Raw genomic sequence first — 22,543 nt, forward strand, 5'->3', positions numbered from 1 at the left:
AGTCATAACTGACTGGTTCTTATATAAACAGAAAGAAAGGGTGAATTATCTAAAACTGGAAAAGAGTTCGTGTTCCCAGAGGAGTGGTTGTTCCTTAAGCTTGATCTGGGCCTCATATCAGGACAGGAAGCCAGAGGCATAAAGACTGGAGTGGGAGTGGAAAGTTGAATTAAGGTGATAAACAACTGAAAGAGCAGGAAGTCTGTGTTGTTGAGTATTTGAATTTCTGGAAGTTATTTGCCAAGGTGCCTAACTAAAACCTGCTTTACAAGATAAATGTTCGTGGGTTTGACAGTAGTATAATAGAATTGATAACAGACAGTGGCCGGTGTAGGTGGTCACTTTCACATTGACAGGTAGTGACTAGTGGGATGCTTTAGAGATCAGTGCTCAATCTCAAAGGTTTACAGAGTCTCTTTGCCCAAACAATTCCACAGTCATCACTGAGCATCTGGCACACTGCTTACTTACTGCATGTTACGTCCTGGTGTTCAGGCAGCAAAGAAGGTCCTCCATCTATGTCTGGGAAGGATTCCTCATTTCTGTTTCCATAACAATTTTGTTAGACCAGTCAGGATTGTTAGCCCTGGGCCGAACCCCTAAACCTGGTGGACTGGTGGACCACTCCTAGCCTCTACCCTTTTACCTTTTTGGGATGGGTGATCCTGCCAAGAGCCATGACTCCAGCCAGCATAGCTCTCTGGGTCATTGGGGCACAGAAGCCTCCAGGTCCTCTTGGAGGAGCTGTCACATATTAAACTCATTTTATTTGCTTTAGAGGTGGTGCAATGAAGTTTCATTGATTTCCAAAAGATTTTCTGATGTGAAAGTAGTCTATACTCTCTAGAATGTAAAGAAATAAGAGGTGAGTGCATTGAAACATTTGAGATTCTGAGAGAACTTGACCATACAGACGCTGAAAGCTTCTTTTCCTTAGTGGAGAGTCTAGAATTGGGGGAATAATCTTAAAATAAGGAAATGGCTGTATAGGTTTGAGGTTAGGAAATATTTCTTCCCTCTTTTGGTTGTAAGTTTTCAACCTAATAGCTGGAGCTGCCTTGGTGTTTTATAGTGACAATCTGCTAATTCAGTCCAGAAAATGCTACAGATAGCTCTCCTACTTGGGGTATCCTAAGGTAATAAAAATACTTATGAAGTCAAGTAGACCAACCAATGTCAACAGTAGCTCAACAACCACATGAAAGAAATTTAGACACCACATGTATTGAATGGAGGGAGAGCATAATAGCTAAACTGTAGCTGAGTGGATATGAGTCTTAAATTTATTGACAAAGGTATTGAATAAAATAGAACCAAACTCTTAGTAGACAAAGTGCAATGGTAACCATGAAATTGTGCTGTACTCTGTTTAGTTTGTACTTTCAATATTGCACACAGTTTTGGTCAGGTAATGGGGGCAGTACAGCAAATAGCAGTGAGGTGCATCTCCAATGTCAGAGAATTTACTAATGATAAAAGAGGAGAAAAGTTTGGGCCCAGGAATTGATTAGCACCAGGCCTGTGAGGAAGCAGAAGTCTGTCATATACAGAATGCCAGGCCTTCTTTACAACAAATTTGAATTTGTTGTTGGCAACAGATGGATGTGATAGGTCCTTGGAGAAGAGATGGGTAACTGAAGAGCTGATAGCTGAACGTGAATTTCAGGGGGATGAAGAATTTCATTAAGGAATGCTGAGGTGACTCTGTGGATATATCTCTCACCATAATGAGTTTCAAGCCCATTTAGAGCCAATAAATTTGTTACATTTCTAAATGTTTAGCCCTTGAGTAGTGGCTTCTGAATGGTGAGTATAGGAATTATAAACTAACACCTCTATAGAAAAAGTTAATATTTCTTTCCATGGGCTCTATAAATTATTTTCTATAGACTATACAGAAAATGTATGTTAAGATACACTGATAGAGTAAACTTAGGAGACGTAGCTTCAAATTGATAATTTCAGAAAATACTTCTTCACAAGAAGAGTGTCTTTAACTGCAGGGCACCTATTGAGGGTATTTGGACCTCTAATACGCACTTGACTATCTGACATCTCAGGGAACAAAGCCTAGGACTTCCCAGACATGCAGCTCACATTTTCAGTTCTAACAAAAATCCCAGTGGAATGTTAAACCTCTTTTAGGATGCTCACCTAACACTGATTTACCCATTTTTTTCTCCTCTTCTAGTAAACACTTTATGATATCCTAGTGTTATCAAATCTGTGCAAGTATACATTCCAGCTTTTTCTTAAATCTGGAACACATTGGGGAAAAATAGCATTTCTTAGTTCAATTCCATGCACTTGAATGATATTAGTATGCCATGCTGGTTCGTCAACAATAAGTGTAGTCCTACAGCATTTTGCACTAGTTGGTGCAGATACAAGACAATGTGAGATACAAACTTAGAACTCATCTCCAGGAAAGACTTACCTCACAAGTTTGACCCACTCATCCATGTGATATTACCTGTCAAAACACACTGGAGTAATAAGCAATTAGCAGTAATGCTGGCCTTCAGAGAGCATTTTAATGCTATGAAAAGTGAATCTTTGAGGTTTCAAGTCCCAGCTCAAATCAGGATATAATGGAGCTCTGCAGAAAGTCTAATTTCAATCTTGAATACAAAATACACAAAGATAAAGCATATGTTAAAACATCAATTTTAGCTATAAGTGTAAAATGAGATTTAAATGTTAGAGAAGGAAAGTTAAAAGAATGGTCTGGTGAATAAATGACCACCAAGGAGAGACGTTACAAACCTGTCCTTAATTTTATTGTAAACTATATTAAATTAAGATTGTATAAATCTTAATTTAGGATTTGTACATCTTATATTAATGTGCATTTACGATGCCTTTAATGGCACCTGATATCATTAAAACAGCTCATTGCATGGAAAACTCAAGACTTGGAATAGGGGGTGGGGCTGGTAGGATGGTGTTGTGCTCAGACACAGTGGCCTCTCTGGGTCCAGTCAACAGTGTATTTGTTCGTCTTGTATATCGTTTTTATGATCGCAAGTCACTGCTGGATACTGAGAACATCAAGTACTACAGGAGCACTCGATAACTGAGTTGCTTGATAATTGATGGAGTTGGACTTATTGCGTACCATTGCTGTGTTGTTGCCTGGACTTGTTGTGTACTGTTGGACAGTGAGCAGTACGAGTGATTGTCTCGGACATTTTTATTGTGATTGCAAGACCCTGTTGGACAATGGCAACTTAGAACACTGCAAGTCTGATTCACTGGTTTGTTAGCGAGACCGATGGCAGGAGAGCTGTGTTGCCTCGGTTGTGACAAGGATGAGGCCCTCGTGACACAGTGCTGGCCGTTGCAGCCATCCGGGGGGGGGGGGGGGGGGGTGGTGGTGGGGGATGGGGGAGATACCAAGGCGGTGTGGCAGAAATCAAGGGCTTTGTGGGGACGCTGGAATCTGCACTGGTTTGGGGGCTGGTCCCTCCTATCAATGCTGCCCTCCAGTGTTCACTCAGTGGAAGAACAAGCTGAATCTGGACAATTTACCATCAATCTATAGTAGTGCCACTCAGGGACTTGGGCTATGTTATTTTTTTCTTTATGACTGTATTTTTTTTCTGAAATTGTAACCATATTTGTGCCATTTTTCTGAAATCATAACTATTTATGCTATGCGCTATGTACAGTGTGCTCTGTGCTGTTGGTAATGTGTTTTGCACCTTGGCCCTGAAGGAGTGCTGTTTCATTTGGCTGTATTCATGTATGGTTGAATAATAATTTCACTTGAACTTGGAGGGATTGCAGATGACAGAGCAAATGATTCTGCTCAAATACAATTTTACCTTATCACATAAGCATTCTCATGGTGAGATTGGATTGAATTACTTTTTCAGATGAGTTTTTATATCTATAGACTTTAAATTGTTGACAGTGGAATCATAATATTGTAATTTCTTCCTCAAAATTGACCATGTCGGCCATATCTCACCTGACTCAGCAGGTTTTGGTGTCAGATACAAAAATGTAATGTTTTGAAAACTACTTTTCTCCATCTCAGGCTTTACATCTGATGGTCATCCTTGAAATGTAGCAACAAGGTATTTACAGTAGATCCCAAAACAACAATGAAATAATTGATTAAATCTTCTGTTTTTGATGTTGCTCTGGGTGTCACAATCGACCAGGACACCAAGAGGACCTCTCTCCTCTTCTTTGAATTGTGTATGGAATCTCTTGCAACCCAAGAGTGCAGGCAAGGCCTTGGCTTAATGTCTCATTCTAGAGCAACACACACAAAATGCTGGAGGAACTCAGCAGGTCAGGCAGCATCTATGGAGAAGAATGAACTGTCGATGTTTTGGGCCGAGACCCTTCGTCAGGACTGGAAAGGAAGGGGAAGGATACCAAATAAAAATGTGGAGGGAGGGGAAAGAGCTGGAAGATAATAGGTGAAGTCAAGGGCTGATGAAGAAAGAATTTGATAAGAGAGGAGGGTGGACAATTGGAGGAAGGGAAGGAGGAGGGGACCAAGGAGGAAGTTATAGGCAGGTGAGAAGAAGTAAAAGGTCAGAGTGGGGAATAGAGGAAGCAGTGTTGGGAATTATTCACTGGAAGAAGAAATCAATATTCATGCCAACAGGTTGGAGGCTACCCAGACGTTGCTCCTAAGGTGTTGCTCCTCCACGCTGAGGGTGGCTTCACCTTGGCACAAGAGGAGGTCATAGATTGACTCGTTGGAATGGGAATGGGATTTAAAATGGTTGGCCACTGGGAAGTCACACTTGTGATGGATGGTGCGGACGTTCTCGATGAAATGCTCCCCCAATTTACAGCGGGTCTCAACAATGTAGAGGAGGCCACATCAGGAATACCAGACACAATTTGCAGGTGAAGTGTTGCCTCACCTGGAAGGACTGTTTGGAGCTCTGAACTGAGGTGAGGGAGGAGGTGTATGGTCTGTTGGCAGGGATAAGAAGCATCCTAGAGGCCTGTCTTAAACAAGGCTATGTGTATTGCTGCCTTAGACTTGATTATGATCATGTCTCTAGAATATAACTTGGTACTGCAATCTCAGATATGCTAGGATAACCTTATTAAAAACCATGGGTTATTCAGTCAGGTCCTGGCAAAACTTTAACTGAGGACATAAACAACATGAGATTCTACAGATGCTGAAAATCTAGAGTAGCATACACAAAATGCTGGAGAAACTCAGCAAGTCGGGCAGCATCTATGGAGAGGAGTAAGGAACCAACATTATATTCCGAGACCCTTCACGAGGACTTGAAAGGAAGGGGGTGGGGATAAAGACAGAATAAGAAGGTGGGGGAGACATAGGAGTACAAGTAGAAGGTGACGGAGACAAAGGAGTACAAGTAGAAGGTGACAGATGAGGGGTTGAACTGACCTGCTGAGTTCCTCCAGCATTTCATGTGTGGTGCTCTTTAACATGAGGAGAAAATGAATGGGATGGGACATATATTCTGGAGCTTAAGAGAATGAGGGATTGATTTTAGAAATGCATGAAAATCCTTAGAAATCCTTAGGGTTGCTACTATGAGACTATATCCCCGACACATCATTATTGTGTGCTGTGTTGTATGACCTGGGTGATCATGGTTTATGACCATGATTGTTCTTGGCAAATTTTTCTACAGAAATAGTTGCTAATGCCTTCTTCTAAGCAGAGTCTTTACAAGATGGGTGACCCCAGCCATTATCAATACTCTTCAGAGGTTTTCTGCCTGGCATCAGTGGTCACATAACCAGGACTTGTGATATTCACCAGCTGCTCACATGACCATTCACCACCAGCTCCCATGGCTTCACATGACCCTAATTGGGTGGTTAAACAGGTGCTACACCTTGCTCAAAGATGACCTGCGGGCTAGTGTAGGGAAGGAATGTCTTACACCTCCTTTGGTCTAGACATATCTCCACCACATCACCCTACCTGCCATAACTAGATAGTCTAAAATAGGACATAATTGCCTAAGCATTTCATTCAATTGTGTGTCTTTGAAATTCTCTGCTCTGGGAGCTGCAGTTGCTCAATCATTCTCAGGATTTACAGAATAAATTCTCAGCTTCCAAGGGGCATGGGAAGGTAGAAATGAAGCAAGCCACAATATTGAATGGCAGACCAGGTCTAAAAGGGCCATTTTATCTATTTCTTCTATTATTGTTAGAAATAACTGAAAGTTTGCTTATTTTCATAGAAGCACAGAAATCATTTATTCTGAAATCAACTGCCATTGATTATTAAAATAGGGCAGCTAGCTTAATAATATTCATTTTTGACTAAAATCATCAAGAAATGAATGTACCAGTCATTTAATTCCTTTACTTTTTGGGTAATTGCTGTAATCGACTGCTGTGTTTTCTTACTTAATAGCAGTGACTGTACTTTGGCATGAATTGATTAGCTGTGCAACAATGTCTTGATTCATAAAGCAGTCTAGAAATTTATCTGTTTCTTTAATGACACCAGATGGTATTAATTATCCACGACAAGCATTCCTTTATGCTGTGAAAGTAAACACAGCAAGACAGGGACCTGATGTGGCGTTACAGAGATCAATAGGTCCTATATAAATATAAATTCCTTTTTTGAAATCAATGTAGTGACAACCAAATTTAAATAAGTCATTTTTCCATGTGTTTAGTACAAAGTTTACAAGCAGTTGATTTCAGAATCACTGTATTTTCCCAGCAGTGACAACGTCAGATACAGTATGTTTCAGTTGTTTCTCTGAGTCAGAAAGTTGTGGGGTCAATTGCAAAGAATGGATTACTGAAATAACTCAGCCAGCTGAAAAGTATTGAAGGATATTGAAATAAGTTAAATAAATGTGAGAAACACATATAAAATGCTGGAGGAATTTGGCAGGTCAGGCAGCATCAGGACTAATGAAGGGTCTCAGCCCAAAACATTGAATGGTCATTTCCCTTCATAGATGCTGCCTAACTGCTCCTCCAGCATTTTGTGTGTGTTGCTTAAGATCTGCATCTGCAGTATCTTTTGTGTCTCATAAATAAATGTGAGTTTTTAAAAATGTTCCCGCCCCCATACCCTTTGATCCAAGGACAGTTTTGGGGACCAGTGATCTCTCCGTGATTTTAGCAATTCTACAAGACATGGCAATTCTGTAGCCCAGCATATATTCCTCATAGTTCTCAGTGATTTGAACAAACAGGAAATCTTTTCACAAGCCAACTAGGCAAGCATGTGTTTGAAAAGTGCTTAGTCATATTGAAAGGGCAGCTGGTAAGCATAGCTCTGATTGAGAGAAATCGGGAATTTTCCATCAGACTTATGTACTTCCAAGCTCTTTATGGCAATTGGAACTACGCTATCTCCTATTTCACTAAACACTGCATTTCCTAATTACTGCAAATTAAAAAACTTGATTGTGGTTGCTTGATTTGGATGAACTAATGCACACTGGATATTTCCGCTTGTGGTCACGTTGGCATCCATAAGCTCCGTAATGGTCTGTTTAAATGCAACTTTAGTTAAACAACTGAGTGTAAACATTGCCTCTGAAAAAGAAGTTTTTTTTTCAATGAATCTAGTCCAAGCTGTAGCCTTGTCAAATTGAAGTCAGTGAATAGTTCCAACATTAAGTGATCCAGTCTGGGTAAGGTTGGTGAACAATGCTGGAACTGTATACTTCAGCAACAACTAGCCACAAAAAAATTAACTTCATCCTGCACTACATACTGCTTTTGCAATGATTTGTTCAATGTATCCAAATTCCTCTGCGATATTGAGAAAGAGGTCAGCTTTGTGTATGGTTGAATAATAATTTCACTTGAACTTGGAGGGATTGCAGATGACAGAGCAGTTGATTGGCTATTCAAATATGCAGCAAATGTACCACATAGTTCTGACATTTCTTTCCCTCCCATCCTATTTCATCTTCTTCTATTTACAAACCCTCAGGACAGATGAGCTATGATTCACCACGCCATTCAGCCAACACTCCTAGAATTTTCGTCATATCAACTCTCTTGGTATACCCCTTACCATAGACTTTGTTCTCTCTGAGAGAACTTCAAATGCTGTACAAAGCAATGACTTTTGGAATTTGTGATGAAATCTTCCCAGTATTATTGGCAGAGTTTTTGCCTTTGCAACACTGCATCTGCCAGTGAGTTTGATTTAGACTGGGATGTATCATCAGAGTAAACAATCTCGCAGTGAACAGTTCAGCAGGAAAAGTTAATGTATTCAGTAAATAATTCAAGGGAAGGAAAACACTGTAAGTTCTTTCATTGAAAAGGGGTAAATTTCTCTTGGAAAATGCGAGAAACGAAGGATAGTTGTGCATGAAATCAATCACGGTTACTTACAGCACTAAGCTTGGTCAACACCCTGGCTGATTATTGTGTTGCCAGAGATGGTGATGATTCTCTTGTTCCAATTAATGCTTCTATTAGGTTCAAAGTAACAATAAATTGCTCGAACCCTTGACAGTTCAGGCAGCATCTTTGGAAAGAGATGAGATCATTATTAATCCTTTACATCGTGTCTGTATATCTTTTCTTGTTCCATGGCCACAACCTCACACCTTCCACCATTATCCTTTGTGTTATGTAACGTCCCATGGCCTTTACTTATTTGCAGACCTTCTCCCTTGTTCTTTCATTCTCTCCCTCTTTCCCTGCTAATGCACTTACAAAATATTAGCTGGAAATATTTTGCACTGGGCTGCTGGCATTAACCACTATAAATATCAGGAATGCTGAATTCCCGAAGAATGCAGAAGAATTGCACTCCCAAACCCTTCCTGCACTACATTAATGACTGCACCCATGCTAAGTTCGTTAATTTAATCAACTTTGCCTTCAACTTCCACCCTGCCCTTAAATTTATTTGGTCCATTTCTGACACCTGCCTCCCCTTTCTTGATTGCTCTGTCTCCATCTCTGGAGAAAAACTGTCTACTGACATATTTTTATAAACCTACCGATTCCCATGGTTAGCTTGACTATATCTCTTCCCACCCTGTCTCCTGAAAAAATGCTATACCATTTTCTCCGTTCCTTTGTTTCCACCACATCTGTTCCCAGGATGAGATTTTCCTTTCCAGGACATTAGAGATGTCCTCCTTCTTCAAAGAACAGGATTTTCCTTCGTCCACCTCACCCGCATCTTCACCATTTCCAATTCATCCACGGTCACACTATCTTCCAGCCAGCTTAACAGGGAGAGAGTTCCTCTTGTCCTCACCTACCATACCATGAGCCTTCGGATCCAACACATCATTCTCTGCAACTCCTTCAAAGGGATCCCACCTCTAAACGCATCTTTACTTCCCTGCATTCCCCACTGATCCACAGGGATCACTCTCTCCATGATTCCCGTGTCCACTCGTCCCTCTGCACTAATCTCCTTCCTGGCTTATATCCCTGCAAACAACAGAAATGATACACCTGCCCATTCACTTCCTCCCTGACCTCCATTCAGGGCCACAAACAGTCCTTCCAGGTTAGGCAACACTTCATCGGCAGATTTTTTGGGGTCGTCTATTGTATCCCAGAGAGGCCTCCTCTACGTTGGTCAGACCCGACATAAATAGGGGCCCGCTTTGCTGAGAACCTCCACTCCATCCTCCAAAAGCAGAATTTCCTGGTGGCCAGCCATCTTAATTCCAATCTCCATTCCTGTTTTGACATGTCGGTCCACGGCCTTCTCTTGTGCCAAGATGAAGCCACCCTTAGTGTGGAGGAGCAACACCTCATAATCCGATTTGGTAGCCTCCAACCTGATGGCATACACATAAATTTCTCCTTCTGGTAATCCTTTCCTATCAGATTCCTTCTTCACCAGCTCTTTACCTTTCTCACCCTCCTGGCTTCACATATCCTCTTCTAGCTAGCCTCCTTCCCCTCCCTCCATCTTTTTATTCTGGCATCTTTCCCCCCTTCCTTTCCAGTCCTGAAGAAGGGTGTTGGCACAGAACATCGACTGCTTATTCTTTTCTATAGATGCTGCCCACCTGCTGAGTTCCTCCAGCATTTTGTGTGTGTTAACCTGTTGGCTTTTTTCTTGTTGGTGTTTCCATTGACAATCCATCTGATGGAAAGAGAAAGTTGTTAATTTACATTTACAAAATTAATTTTGGCTAAAATATCTATAAATGTTTTAAATATTTGAGTTTTTGAAATGTTTTAATATGACAAACAGCAAATTCTGATTAAGTTGTTTAGCCGGTTGTCAGTGTTCTTTCCAGTGGTTTAAAATCAAAGAATCATTCTTGTGATCACATTATATTGCTCAATGCTTTCCTGCTGTATTATGTTGTTGAGTGACCTGGAAAGATAAGTTTATACTTGTCCATTTAGCTGACTCATGGCTGGTAGCAGGTTTCTGGAGATCAAAATTAGCTTTATTTGTTACATGCTCTTTGAAACGTACAGTGAAGTGTGCCATTGGTATCAAATCAATCAGCGCGGATTGTGCTGGGGCAGTCTGGTTTATAAAAATATGTCAGTAGACAGTTTTTTCTCCAGAGATGGAGACAGAGCAAACAAGAAAGGGGAGTCACTACACTTTCAGTGCCAGGGTATCATGCCCATGACTTACTGAATTGTGGGAGGAACCCAGAGCTCCCGGAGGAAACCCAGGGATAAAGTACAAACTCCTTACAGAGACTAGTAGGAATTGAATCCCTGCCACTAAAAACAAACCGCTATCCTACCATGCTACCCGCATGGTTTTAGCTTTATATTACAGTTCTGATTCTGACAAAAGATCAGTGACTTTAAATGTTTCTCTCTCCACAACTACTGTCTGACTTACTGCATTTCCACCATTTGCTATTTTTATTTCACACTTGCACCATCTGCACAAGTTTAGTTTAGGACGGCTGTTTGCCGCTCTAAGCAGCTCAAGTACTTTCCTGAAACAGAACATTCTTAAGTGTATTAGCTGGGGAATAAAAATTAATAGCTGCTTTTCTGTTGAAATTGCAAAATAAAATTATATTGGCAGACAAAGGAATTACAGTTCAAACATAGAGTATTCATATCTGTTGGCTCGATATTTGAGAACAGGGTGTTGCTCTGACGGTTTACATAAGATCAAAGCATTAATCCTAAAGATAAAATGGAGTTTTTATTTGATAATGGCTAAACAACTGTGAAATTTACTCTTCCTTGTAAAGTGCATTAAGCATGAAGATATTTATACATCACAAATTGAAATATTTTAAACCTGTTTCAGAAAGGTAGCCTTTGATAAAGATATTTTGATTGCAAGCATTTCACACAATCTCACTGAATACCATACAGCTGCCATAATTCAGTAACTGATGGTCCTGTTGGAGCACAGGATTGAACATGCTGTTGTGGCACAGTATTAGAAGGTAATTCTTCCCTCATGCTGGGCTCCTGAGGATAATAATTAGAGTATCATTAAATTATATCATTATAAAATGAAATTTTAGCTTTCAGATTCCTGACAATTCTAGCCTGGGGACTTGTTCTGAATTAATACTTCACCCCAGAATCCTTTGACTCATGTATGTGCTGACGCTTGGAAACATCACGTACATGGAAAGGATCCATTTTAACACATACCCAAAGAATACCTGTTCAATCTCAACAGCACCAATCCACGTTTCTATACTGCTGTCAAATTTCTTGCTGTTTGTGTGAAAACAATTGGTAGCTGGTTCTAGGCCTGATGTGCTTTGTACACTTTAGTCTGTTTTTGAGCTGTGTAGGGAGTTTGTATTCATTTTGTAGATTATAAATATTACTTGTTTCACTTTTTATCTATAAACTAGATGCACTTCCTGTTGATAGTACAGTAGTAATCAGTGACCTTGATGAGACTGTTGTAGAACTTTGAATTTTCACAAGGTTGCTATTTCACTCTGTGTTCTGCTGTTAAAAGATTACTATGCAATGACCTCCACCCCCTGCCCCAACCTTTATCAGCCTCCAGCCTCCAATTCTAAATTCCTGTCATCCCAGCAGAGAAACTTTAAAAAATCTCACTGGCTTCATCATTTTTCTTTTTAAAAAAATGTTATATCCCCTCAGATTTGGTCTGGCAATTCAATGTTCCAAGGTTGAGTAGATCATAGAGAAAACTAAATATAGTGTAAAGTAGTGAGATTAGTAGCAAGGAGAAGCTGTTGATAGGGCAAAATTGTAGTCAATGGGATGAGTTGCAACATAAAGGGTGGACAAAATCAAAGAGGGTGAATATAGAACTGAGGGTGTTGCATTTGAATGCACACAGTTTACAGAATAAGGTAGATGAACTTGCAGCACAGTTACAGATTGCCAGCATGTATAATGTTGTGTGCGTCATTGAATCATGACTGAAAGAAGATTATAGGTGGGAGCTTGACATCCAAGGATGCACATTTTATCAAAAGGACAGGCAGATCGGCAGAGGAGGGTGGCATGGCCCCGTTGGTAAAAAATGAAATCAGATCATTAGAAAGAGGTAACATAGAATCAGAAGGTGTTGAATCATTGTGGCTAGAGCTGAGGAACTGCAGGGGTCAAAAGACCCTGATGGGAGTTATATACAGACCCCTAAACGGTAGTATAGATGTGGTCTACAAATTATAATGGAAGATAGAAAATGCTTACCAAAAGGGCAATGTTACAATAGTCATGGGGGATTTCAATATGCAGGTAGATTGAGAAAATCTCAAGAGAGGGAATTTATATAATGCCTGCGAGATGTTTTTCCAGAGCAGCTCATGGTAAATAGGAGATAGAGATCATAATATGATCAAATTAACCCTGCACTTTGAGAAGGAGAAGCTAAAGTCAGATATATCAGTATTACAGTGGCGTAAAGGGAATTACAGAGGCATGAGAGAGGAGTTGACCAGAACTGATTGGAAAAAAACTCTAGCAGGGATGATGGCAAAGCAGCAATGGCTGGAATTTATGACACCAATTCCGAAGCTGCAGGATATATACATCCCAAAGAGGAAGAAGTATTCGAAAGGCAGGATGACACAACCGTGGCTGACAAGAGAAGTCAAAGACAACATAAAAGTCAAAGTGAGGGCATATAATAGAGCAAAAATTAGTAGGAAGTTAGAAGATAGGGAAGCTTTTAAAAACCAACAGATGGCAATTAAAGAAGTCATGAAGAAGGAAAAGATCAAATATGAAGGTAAGCTCGTCAATAATATTAAAGAAGATACCAAAAGTTTCTTCAGATATATAAAGTGTAAAAGAGAGATAAGAGTAAGTATTGAATCACTGGAAAACAATGCTGGAGAGGTAGTAATGGGGGATAACAAAAAGGCAGACAAACTGAATAAGTACTTTGCTTCACTCTTCACTGTGGAAGACACTAGCAGTGTGCTGGAAGTTCAAGTGTATCAAGGGGCAGAGATGTGTGAAGTTGTTAATACTAGGGAAAAGGGTCTTAGGAAACTGAGAGGTCTGAAGGTAGATAAGTTACCTGGAACAGATGGTATACACTATGGCTGAAGAGATTATGGCAGCATTAATAATGAGAAGTGAGGAGATTGGGGCTGAGAGGGAAAAAGGATCAGCCATGATGGAATGGTGGAGCAGACTCATCAGACCAAATGGCCTAAGTCTGCTCCTGCGTCTTTTGGTCTTAAGGTCCAAGACTGGAGGCTTCGCGTTGTTGATTATGAAGACTCTTGGTTGCAGTAACAAAGAAGGATGTTTGAGAAGCTTCTACCAATAAGGCCCAATGTGTAAAGATTAAAAATAAAAATGTAATTAGTCTGCTGGGTTTATACCACAGACATCCTTATAGTCAAGGAGATACAGGACACATGGAGTCAGAGGCTGGCTTAGTGTGAAAGGATTAGAGCATGTGGTATGTTTAGAAGTGTAGCAGGAGAACTTCTGAGCAAGTCAAGACTTGCTTCTGTTGGATCTAACCTGAAGGAATATATCCAGGCAAGTGGTTAATCATAAACATGAGAAAGTCTGCAGATACTGGAATTCCAAACAACACATAAAATGCTGGAGGAACTCAGCCGGTAAGGCAGATCTATGGAAATGAATAAGCAGTCGATGTTCATTCTTGAGGAGGGGACCTGGGAGAAGTATTAGGAAGGTGAGAAGAGGTAAAGGGTCAGAGTCGGGAATAGAGGAGGGAGGAGGGAAATTTTTTCACTGAAAGGAGAAATCGATATTCATGCCATCGGGAGGAGATGCAGGTATGGACAGCATCAATAGCAGAGGGAGGGAAACTCTCTTCTTTAAAGAAGGAGGACATTTCTGATGTCCTGGAATGCAAAGCTGCATCCTGGAACAGATGCGGTGGAGGTGACAGAACTGAGAAAAGGGAATAGATTTTTAAAAAAAAACATTTTTAAATTATTTTTTAAATTAGTTTTTCTATACATTTTACAAATTAAAACCCCAAATCCCAATGAGGAACATTAATACAGTGCAAAATTAAGCATACAATGACAATATGCTACAAAGGAAGAGAATTTGACAAAAAAACACCTAAATTGAAGACAAGTAAACTTAGTATCCTCCCCAAGCCCCACAACACAAGGAAAAACAACAACAACTCCAGACCAACCACAACACAATATAGAGAGTATAAATCAGGACAATCAAACTCCCAGACTGTGAATACACTTAGCAACAGAGGATAATAATGCCTACTACCAGAAAAAAAGGGAGCTGAAAGCAAGGGACCAAAAAGAAAAAAAAACCCTAGTCAAGAGGAAGGTTATGAAAGTACTCGATAAAAGGTCCCCAGACCTTATGGAACTTTAGATCTGAATTAAGAACTGAATAATGAATTTTTTCGAGGTCCAAGCAGGCCATAATGTCGTTAAGCCATTGCGCATGAATAGGCGGGGCAACATCTCTCCATCTAAGGAGGATCAAGCGTCTAGCCAGGAGAGAGGCAAAGGATAATATTCGGCATTTGGTCGGACCCAGACGTAAATCTGTCTCACCCCAAAAACCGAACAAAGCAATTAAGGGGTTTGGTTCTAGGTGCTGATTCAGAATACACGATAACGTAGTGAAGACATCTTTCCAAAATTTCTCCAAGCTAGGACAGAACCAGTACATATGGATGAGAGAGGCCACGCCCCTCTTGCATTTATCACAGAGTGGACTAATGTTAGGGTAGAATCGAGATATTTTAGATTTAGACATATGGGCTCTATGAACAATCTTAAACTGTAAAAGGCAATGGCGAGCACAAAGAGAGGTTGAGTTAACCGATTTGAGAATTGAGTCCCAGCTCTCATCGGATAAGGAGGTATTTAAATCCTGCTCCCAGGCCATTTTAATTTTATCCACAGGGGCCTGTCGTAAGGCTGCTAATTTATCTTGAATAGTTGATATTAAACCTTTACCTAGTGGATTAATGGAAAGAAATAGGTCCATAGCATTTTTCGCAGGCATTTCAGGAAAGTTAGGAATTAAAGGAGCAATAAAGTGTCTGATTTGGAGATAACTAAAAAAATGAGCGTTGGGCAGATTGAACTTAACAGAGAGCTGCTGAAAAGAAGCAAAGCGATTATCAATGAAAAGATCTTCAAAATGTCTAATGCCCTTCCTATACCAAACATGGAATGCTGAATCGTACGTAGTAGGTAAAAAAAGGTGATTATGTGCAACAGGGCTGGAAACGGAAAACCCATGGAAACCATAGCATTTCCTAAACTGAGCCCATATACGCAAAGTGTGTCTAACAAGAGGATTAGCTATTGATCTGGACAGACTACTAGGGAGTGCAGAGCCAAGAAGTGCAGAGATAGATAATTCTTTTGTGGAGCTCAACTCCATTGCCACCCAATTAGGGCACTCGGGTTGACCGTGGAAGAAAGACCAAAAGGCAGCACAGTGTATATTAGCTGCCCAATAATATAAACAAAAGTTAGGTAAAGCCATGCCACCCTCTTTTTTAGATTTTTGGAGATGGATTTTATTAATTCTAGAGCGCTTATTCTTCCACAGATATGACAAAATAATAGAGTCTAAGGAATCAAAAAAAGATTTAGGAATAAAAATTGGGATAGATTGAAATAAGTATAAAAATTTGGGGAGAACATACATTTTAACAACATTAATATGACCTACCAAAGACATAGATAGAGGTGACCATTGTACCAGACTCTGTTTTATAGTATATGAAGGAATAGAATTTTTGAAGGAGATAGGATGCGAAGAGGTAGAGTCGAGATACCTGTGGGAATCAGTATGTTTATAAAAGATGTCAGTTGGCATTTTGTCTCCAGATACGAAGACAGAGAGATCAAGAAAGGGGAGGGAGGTGTCAGAGATGGACCAAGTGAATTTAACATTAGGGTGGAAGTTGGAGGCAAAGTTGATGAAATTGATGAGCTCAGCATGGGTGTATGAAGCAAGACCAATGCAGTCTTCAATGTAGTGGAGGAAGAGTTGGGGTGCATTAGCAGGGAAAGCTTTGAACATGGACTGTTCTACACAGCCAACAAAGACACAAGCATAGCTGGGGCTTATGCAGGTTGCAGTGTCTGTGGGTCAGCAATTTGGGAATGTTGACTGGGACTCTGTTAAGTTTCAAATAAGTTATAGAAAGGGATAAGGGTGGTTTGAAGGTAAAGTTCTGAATTGGGGAAAGGCTGATATCAACATGATAAGACAGGATCTGGCAAGGGTTTGCCAGGCACAAAAAGCTGTGGAGATACTAGAAATCTTGAGTGACATACACAAAATGCTGGAGAAACTCAGGTCAGGCAGCATCTATGTGAGGAATAAGCAGTTGAAGTTTATCATGAAAATAAACTAGGAGCAAATATTTACAGGTAAATTGACATCAGACAGAATAGATTCATTTAAAAGTGAAATTGTGAGAACTCAGGGGCAACTTCTTAAGTTCAAAGAGATCAAGTCCAGGTAAGCAGAAAGTTTGATTAGGAAAGGAAGTGTATGGTAGAATGGAGCACCGAAATATAATGTGTAGGACAGTACTTAAAAAAGTAATTAGAAAGGTAAAGAGGTCACAAAATATCTAAGGCAGACAAGATTAAGGAAATTCTCAAGTCATTTTTATTAAGAACAAGAAGGTAACATTAGTGAGCAGAGAGACAAACTGTGCATAGAGCTTGAGAACATAGATGAGGTTTTAAATTAATACAAAGATTCATAGAAACAGGCCTTCAGCCCACAATGTCTGTGTTGACCATCATGCCTATTTATGTTAATAACACTTGGCTGCATTGGTTCTGCATCCCTCTGTGTCCTGCTCATTCAGGTACCTGTTCACCGGCCTCTTAAATGCCGTTACTGTCCTTTCCTCCACCATCTCCTCAGGCAGCTCATTCTAGAAGCCATCTACTCTTTGTGTGAAATATGTTCCCCTCAGAGCCCCTTTAGGCCTCCTCCCTCTCGCCTTAAACCTATGCCGTCTAGCTTTAGACACCCCTACCATGGGAAATTAATGCCTATCGTGTCAACCCTCCTTCACTCCTACAACAACACACTTAGCCTTATAACTCAAGCCTCTTAATCCATGCAACACCTTTGTGAATCTTCTTCCTATCTCAATCACACCTTTTGGTGGTGCGGTGATCAGAACTGCACAAAATACACCAACAGTTTGCATAACTGTACCATGATGCCCAAACTCTTGCGCTCAATGCATTAGCTGATGAAGGCCATATGTGTGTTAACTAAGGAGAATATCATTGTAGTTGGATATTTCATTTGGAACAATGAAATTGTTGTGCGCATTAAGATTAAAAAGGAGTTATTAGATACCTCAGTGGGCATTATTGAGCTAGATGAGATGTACTCCAGGCTGTTAGCAAGAGGGAAGATCACTAGGTCCTTGATGGAGATTGTTCAATTCTCACTGCCCACAACTAAGGTGCCAGATGATAGAAAATGTGATCCATTTGATTGGAAAGGCAGTAGGGATAAACCAGGAAGTTAGAGGCCAGTGTGTCTAATATTAGTGTTGAGAATTTATTAGAAAACCTTCTGAAGGGTGATACGAATCTACAATATGAAAAATGGGAATATACCAATGATCATCAGCATGATTTTGTTGGCAAAGGATCCTGTCTAACTGATCGAAGTTTATGAAGTGACAAAATATGCGGATGTGAGCGGTGGAGTTAATGTAGACATGTTTCAGTTAAAGACTGTATAGGGGTTACTTTCCTTGTAATAAATGAGAATGGGGGTAATTATGAAAGGTATAGATAGGGCAGAAAGTAGATATTTTCTCCATTACAGAGGGTATAATTTCAGAGTGTGAGGGAAGAGGTTTAGATGGACTTAAATGTATTATTTTCATGTAGGCAATAGCTGGAATCTGGACTACTCTGCCTGGGTGACTGGTGGAGCAGGGACCCTCACGAATGAGCACTTGAATTGTCATGTATAAGTTATGGATCACATTTTGGTAATATGATTGGTATAGATGGTGGTTGGCCTGGTCATGCTGGGCCAAAGAGACAGTTTCTGTGCTGTTTGACTCTATGGCTCAGGAAATCTGAAATAAAAATAGAAATGCTGGAAATACTCAGCTTTTCAGACTGTATCCGTGGAAAGAGAAATAGAATCAACGTAGACTCTGTTGGCTGTTTGCCCTAAAACATCAAATCTGTTTCTACTTCCACAGATGCTGCCTGACTTCGAGGTTTAATCATTTCTCGATATAGCTGACTAGGCCGTAAAGACTGTAATACTCTCCCTGAGCCTGTCTACCTCTTGTCACTCTGTTAAAGATGCTTCATGAAAACATGGTGACCTGTCCTAATTGCTCCTTACAGGTCTCAGTCTGAAAATCATTTAAAATTATCTTAAAGGCAAGATTTTATTAAAATGGTATAAAAGAATGTGAGACTGAGAGTGATCTGACCCTCTTGGCAGAGGGAGCCATGAGGGGAGGGCATAGACTTGAGGACCATAAAACACAGGTAATTCAATGCAAGTCAGGCCTTTGATAGCACTTGACTGACAGACTTTCTGAGCTATTGGAAATTATTTTTATAACAACCCATGCATATTTTTAATTAAAATTTTTTCAGATGTTACACAGTATCCAGTGAACCAGGTAAGTTTACAAGGAGCACAGTGACTGAGATCGCTGTGAGGGGCAGGGACATGTGGGAGCTGGGTCCCTGGCATGCAGGAGTGGGCATTGCTGTGAGTGGTAATGCTGATTGGGAACTAGGGCTCTAGTGATGGGAAAGGAGTGCAGGAACAGGAGATGCAGTAAATAAGAAAGAAACACAAGTAGTGGGACCCCAGTGAGTGAGAGAGGAACATGAAAAATGGGAGCTGAGGCTTTGAGAGCAATAGTCATGCACAGAAACACAGGCACCAATGAGTGGAAGGGTGTGTGTGATCAAAGTCTCAGTGATGGGAAAGTACTGGGTGAACAAGATGTCAAACCCTTGGGATTTCCAAATTATCTGATTTTGGGTGATTGAAAGTTTACTGTGATGTGTTAGAGGAGTGTTGTCAACCAGTAATGAAGGTGTGAAATTCACTGCCTGAAAGGGTAGTGGAGGCAGAAACTCTCAGCCATAACTTCCAAGTCTATGAACCAAGAACTGGGAACGGGATTCATTTGGTCCAATTTTAACAAGTGTGGACATAACGGGCCAAGTTATCACCTCACATTCTGTAAATTTAAATGATTCTGTGAACCTTAACCTCTGTCTCCATTCTCAATAACATGGAGCAATTTCATAGATGCTTCTTTCTTCCAGCCTATGAGAAAAGTTAATTCTGTGGTTCACTCCTGTCCTATTCTTTCTGTAGCTCCCCTCTAATGAATGAACTTTTACCATTTGTAAAACTGTCTCAAGCACAATTAGAGTTGATTATAAATTCAGGCCATGCCAATAATACTTTAATACTTGCTTTTTAAATTTAACTTAAAACCGTACATATTAGAATTCTTAACCATCTGTCTCTGTAATATCCCCTTGCACTGTAACCTTCCAAGAGCTCTAACATTTTGCCATTTCACATCTTTTCTTCAGTTTTAATGATCCATCATTGAGACCAATATCTTTTGTAGTCTAGAACATTCGGTGAGCAATTTCCTTTTCCTACCTCTCACCTTCTTAGCTCCAAACTTCTCAACCTTTCTTCCACCTTCTTCTCTAAAGTACTTCTTAATACCCAAAACTTTGCCTCAGCTTTTGCTCGGCTATCTTAATTTATTCATTGAATTTTCTTTAATCATGCTTTGGTTTAAAAATAGAAAAAGGTATTTGTAAATTCCATCCAAGATAATTAACAAAAGATGGGAGAAAAATGGGTAATTACCATTGCAAGCTGAGGGAATCACAAAATAAATACAAAAATATGCTATTGGCGTATACTGATGTTCAATTGGAAACTCCATGCCAAGATCCTCCTTAAAGACCCTACGGAAAAACCCTTTTACTCTGATCATGGCAACTTGGAGTTCTTGATAAATGCAAGCTCCTTTTGGTCTCTATCTAAGTCACCTTGGTCCAGATGAAGGGTCTGAACTTGAAACATCATCTGTCCATTTCAATCTATAGAAGTTGCTTGACACACTAAGTTCCTTCAGTGCTTTGTGTGTTGCTTGGAATTTTTGTTGTGATTGAAAGTGAAATGAATTATATGATACTGATCCAGTTTATCCTATTGCTGCTAACATACTTCTGTGGTACTTCATCACACTACACCTTCATACATTCAAATTATTTAGCTCTTTTATTCAATTCAATTTAAGCTTAATTGTCACTCAACCATAAATGAGTACTCATGAATGCAGCCAAATGAAACCGCATTACGCTGGGATCAATGTGCAAGATACAGTACCAACAGTCACACACAGCACAAAGCACACACAAGATAGCATGTACAAATGGCATCCCATTCATGCAAAAAAGAGACCAAAACTTGCACCATCAATCCACTGTAAACCACAATGGAGCCTTTCTCCTACCGATCGAACACTTGGGGGGTAGCACTGACTCTAGACTGGGCACTGCGCCACGCTGACCCCAGTAGAGTACACTGGCCCCGATGCCACACACCACCCCCGCAACACCCTGGGTTGAAGCCCAGTCCTCGCACATACAAGACAACAAGCCAGTATAGAATATCAGTAAAATCAAACCACACAAACATAGTCCAAACCCAGACCCCTCCAGCCTATCGAAATGTTCATTCAACCACAATAGAGCTTCTGTTCTGCTGAGCGAACACTGGGGGCACCGGTCCAGCCTGGAACCGGTGCCACACCACCACTGGTGAAGTGCACCGGCCCCGACGCCAATAGGTCCACAAAATAATCTTGAAGTAGTAACTTAGGCTATATGACTTTATAAAAGGATGTGTCAGTGTCAGTTGGTAGGAAGGTAAGCACATGTTGCTTTCATCAGAGGTGACATTCTGATTAAAAAAATAACTGAAAGAAAATTGTATTTAACAGCTGTATTTTCTTGTGCCTGCAGGTTGGCAATGCTAAAGTGCTACACTACATTGGTGCTGGGATGGGATTTCCCAATAGTATGTTGTTCATCTTTTTCCAAACCATCCTCACCTACAAGATTGCAAAGAATCCGCTGGACTATCGGATAGGTCACTGCCGAGCCCTTCTTACCGTTCTGGCTTTCATCAACCTTACCCTTAGTATCCTTTTCTTTGAACATCTCTTTAAAGCAGCATGAAGAATCAGCAGTATAAATTCTGCAGATCATTGACACTTTCTTCTCAGCTACTCTCAAATCAATCTGTACTCCAACAATCCTCTGATTTGAGTTTACTGCAACCCAATATCATCTGTTCTCTTACCTTTCAGCAACATTGCCTCACTCCTGACTTTCAATACAACATCTTTATGTTTTGCTGCTCTTTAGTTCTTCCTTTTAAGTGTCAATAACAGCCATTTTCAACAGCTCTTTTCCACTGACATCCTACTCATCCTTCTTCCTTTACAATTTCTTCATCCTCTTTTCCTGCTTCAGATCTAGCCTTCCATTGATCAGATGTTGTTTTTCCACTTAACAGTTTCTCCGAATCTACTTTCACCTTATACTGTTGAAATCAGCTTATCCCACCATTTAAGACCATAACTCAAGAACCTAACTTTCAAAACTTTCTGAACCATGGTTGCTGACTCCAGAGGGTTCCTCGACAGGTACTTCCACCGCTTGCCCTTCCTCATTCCCTCACATAAGATCGAATATAGTCCTTCCCCAGTGGGACTCTCTCTTTCAAATACGTTTTCTGAGTTCCACCCCATCTAGGCTCTTTACACAATGACAATCAAAATTGGGAAAGTTAAAATCCTCCATTGTTACAACCCTACTCTTTTTACTCCCTACTGCAACTTGGTGGCATATCTTTTAAACTTCTTTTTGCATTAAGATCTATACATGCTGATCATATCCTTCTGAATTTTCCTAGGTGCTAACACAAGTAAACTGCAGAAAATTACGGAGCCTTAAACTAAGCTGTTCTTCTCTTTTATTTTTGCCTATTTTGTTTATGAGTCATTAAAAATTGAGGATTAGACCTTAGAAAATTAGAGTCAATTTTACTATAGAGCATATGAAACTCTAGGAATGATGCAGAATTG

General features: G+C 40.2%; 1 protein-coding gene across 2 annotated transcripts in view; it reads left to right on the top strand.

Moving 5' to 3' along the window:
• LOC140714233 (transmembrane protein 150A-like) overlaps positions 1-22,543 on the top strand; it is a 79,762-nt gene that overhangs the window by 55,057 nt on the left and 2,162 nt on the right. For both annotated transcript variants that reach the window (XM_073025259.1, XM_073025258.1), the window contains one exon: positions 21,417-21,594. In XM_073025259.1, the coding sequence (XP_072881360.1) occupies positions 21,417-21,594 (178 nt within the window). The remainder of the gene's footprint in view (positions 1-21,416; positions 21,595-22,543) is intronic.

The sequence above is a fragment of the Hemitrygon akajei genome, chromosome 21 (assembly GCF_048418815.1).
Source record: "Hemitrygon akajei chromosome 21, sHemAka1.3, whole genome shotgun sequence".
Classification (NCBI taxonomy): Eukaryota; Metazoa; Chordata; class Chondrichthyes; order Myliobatiformes; family Dasyatidae; genus Hemitrygon; species Hemitrygon akajei.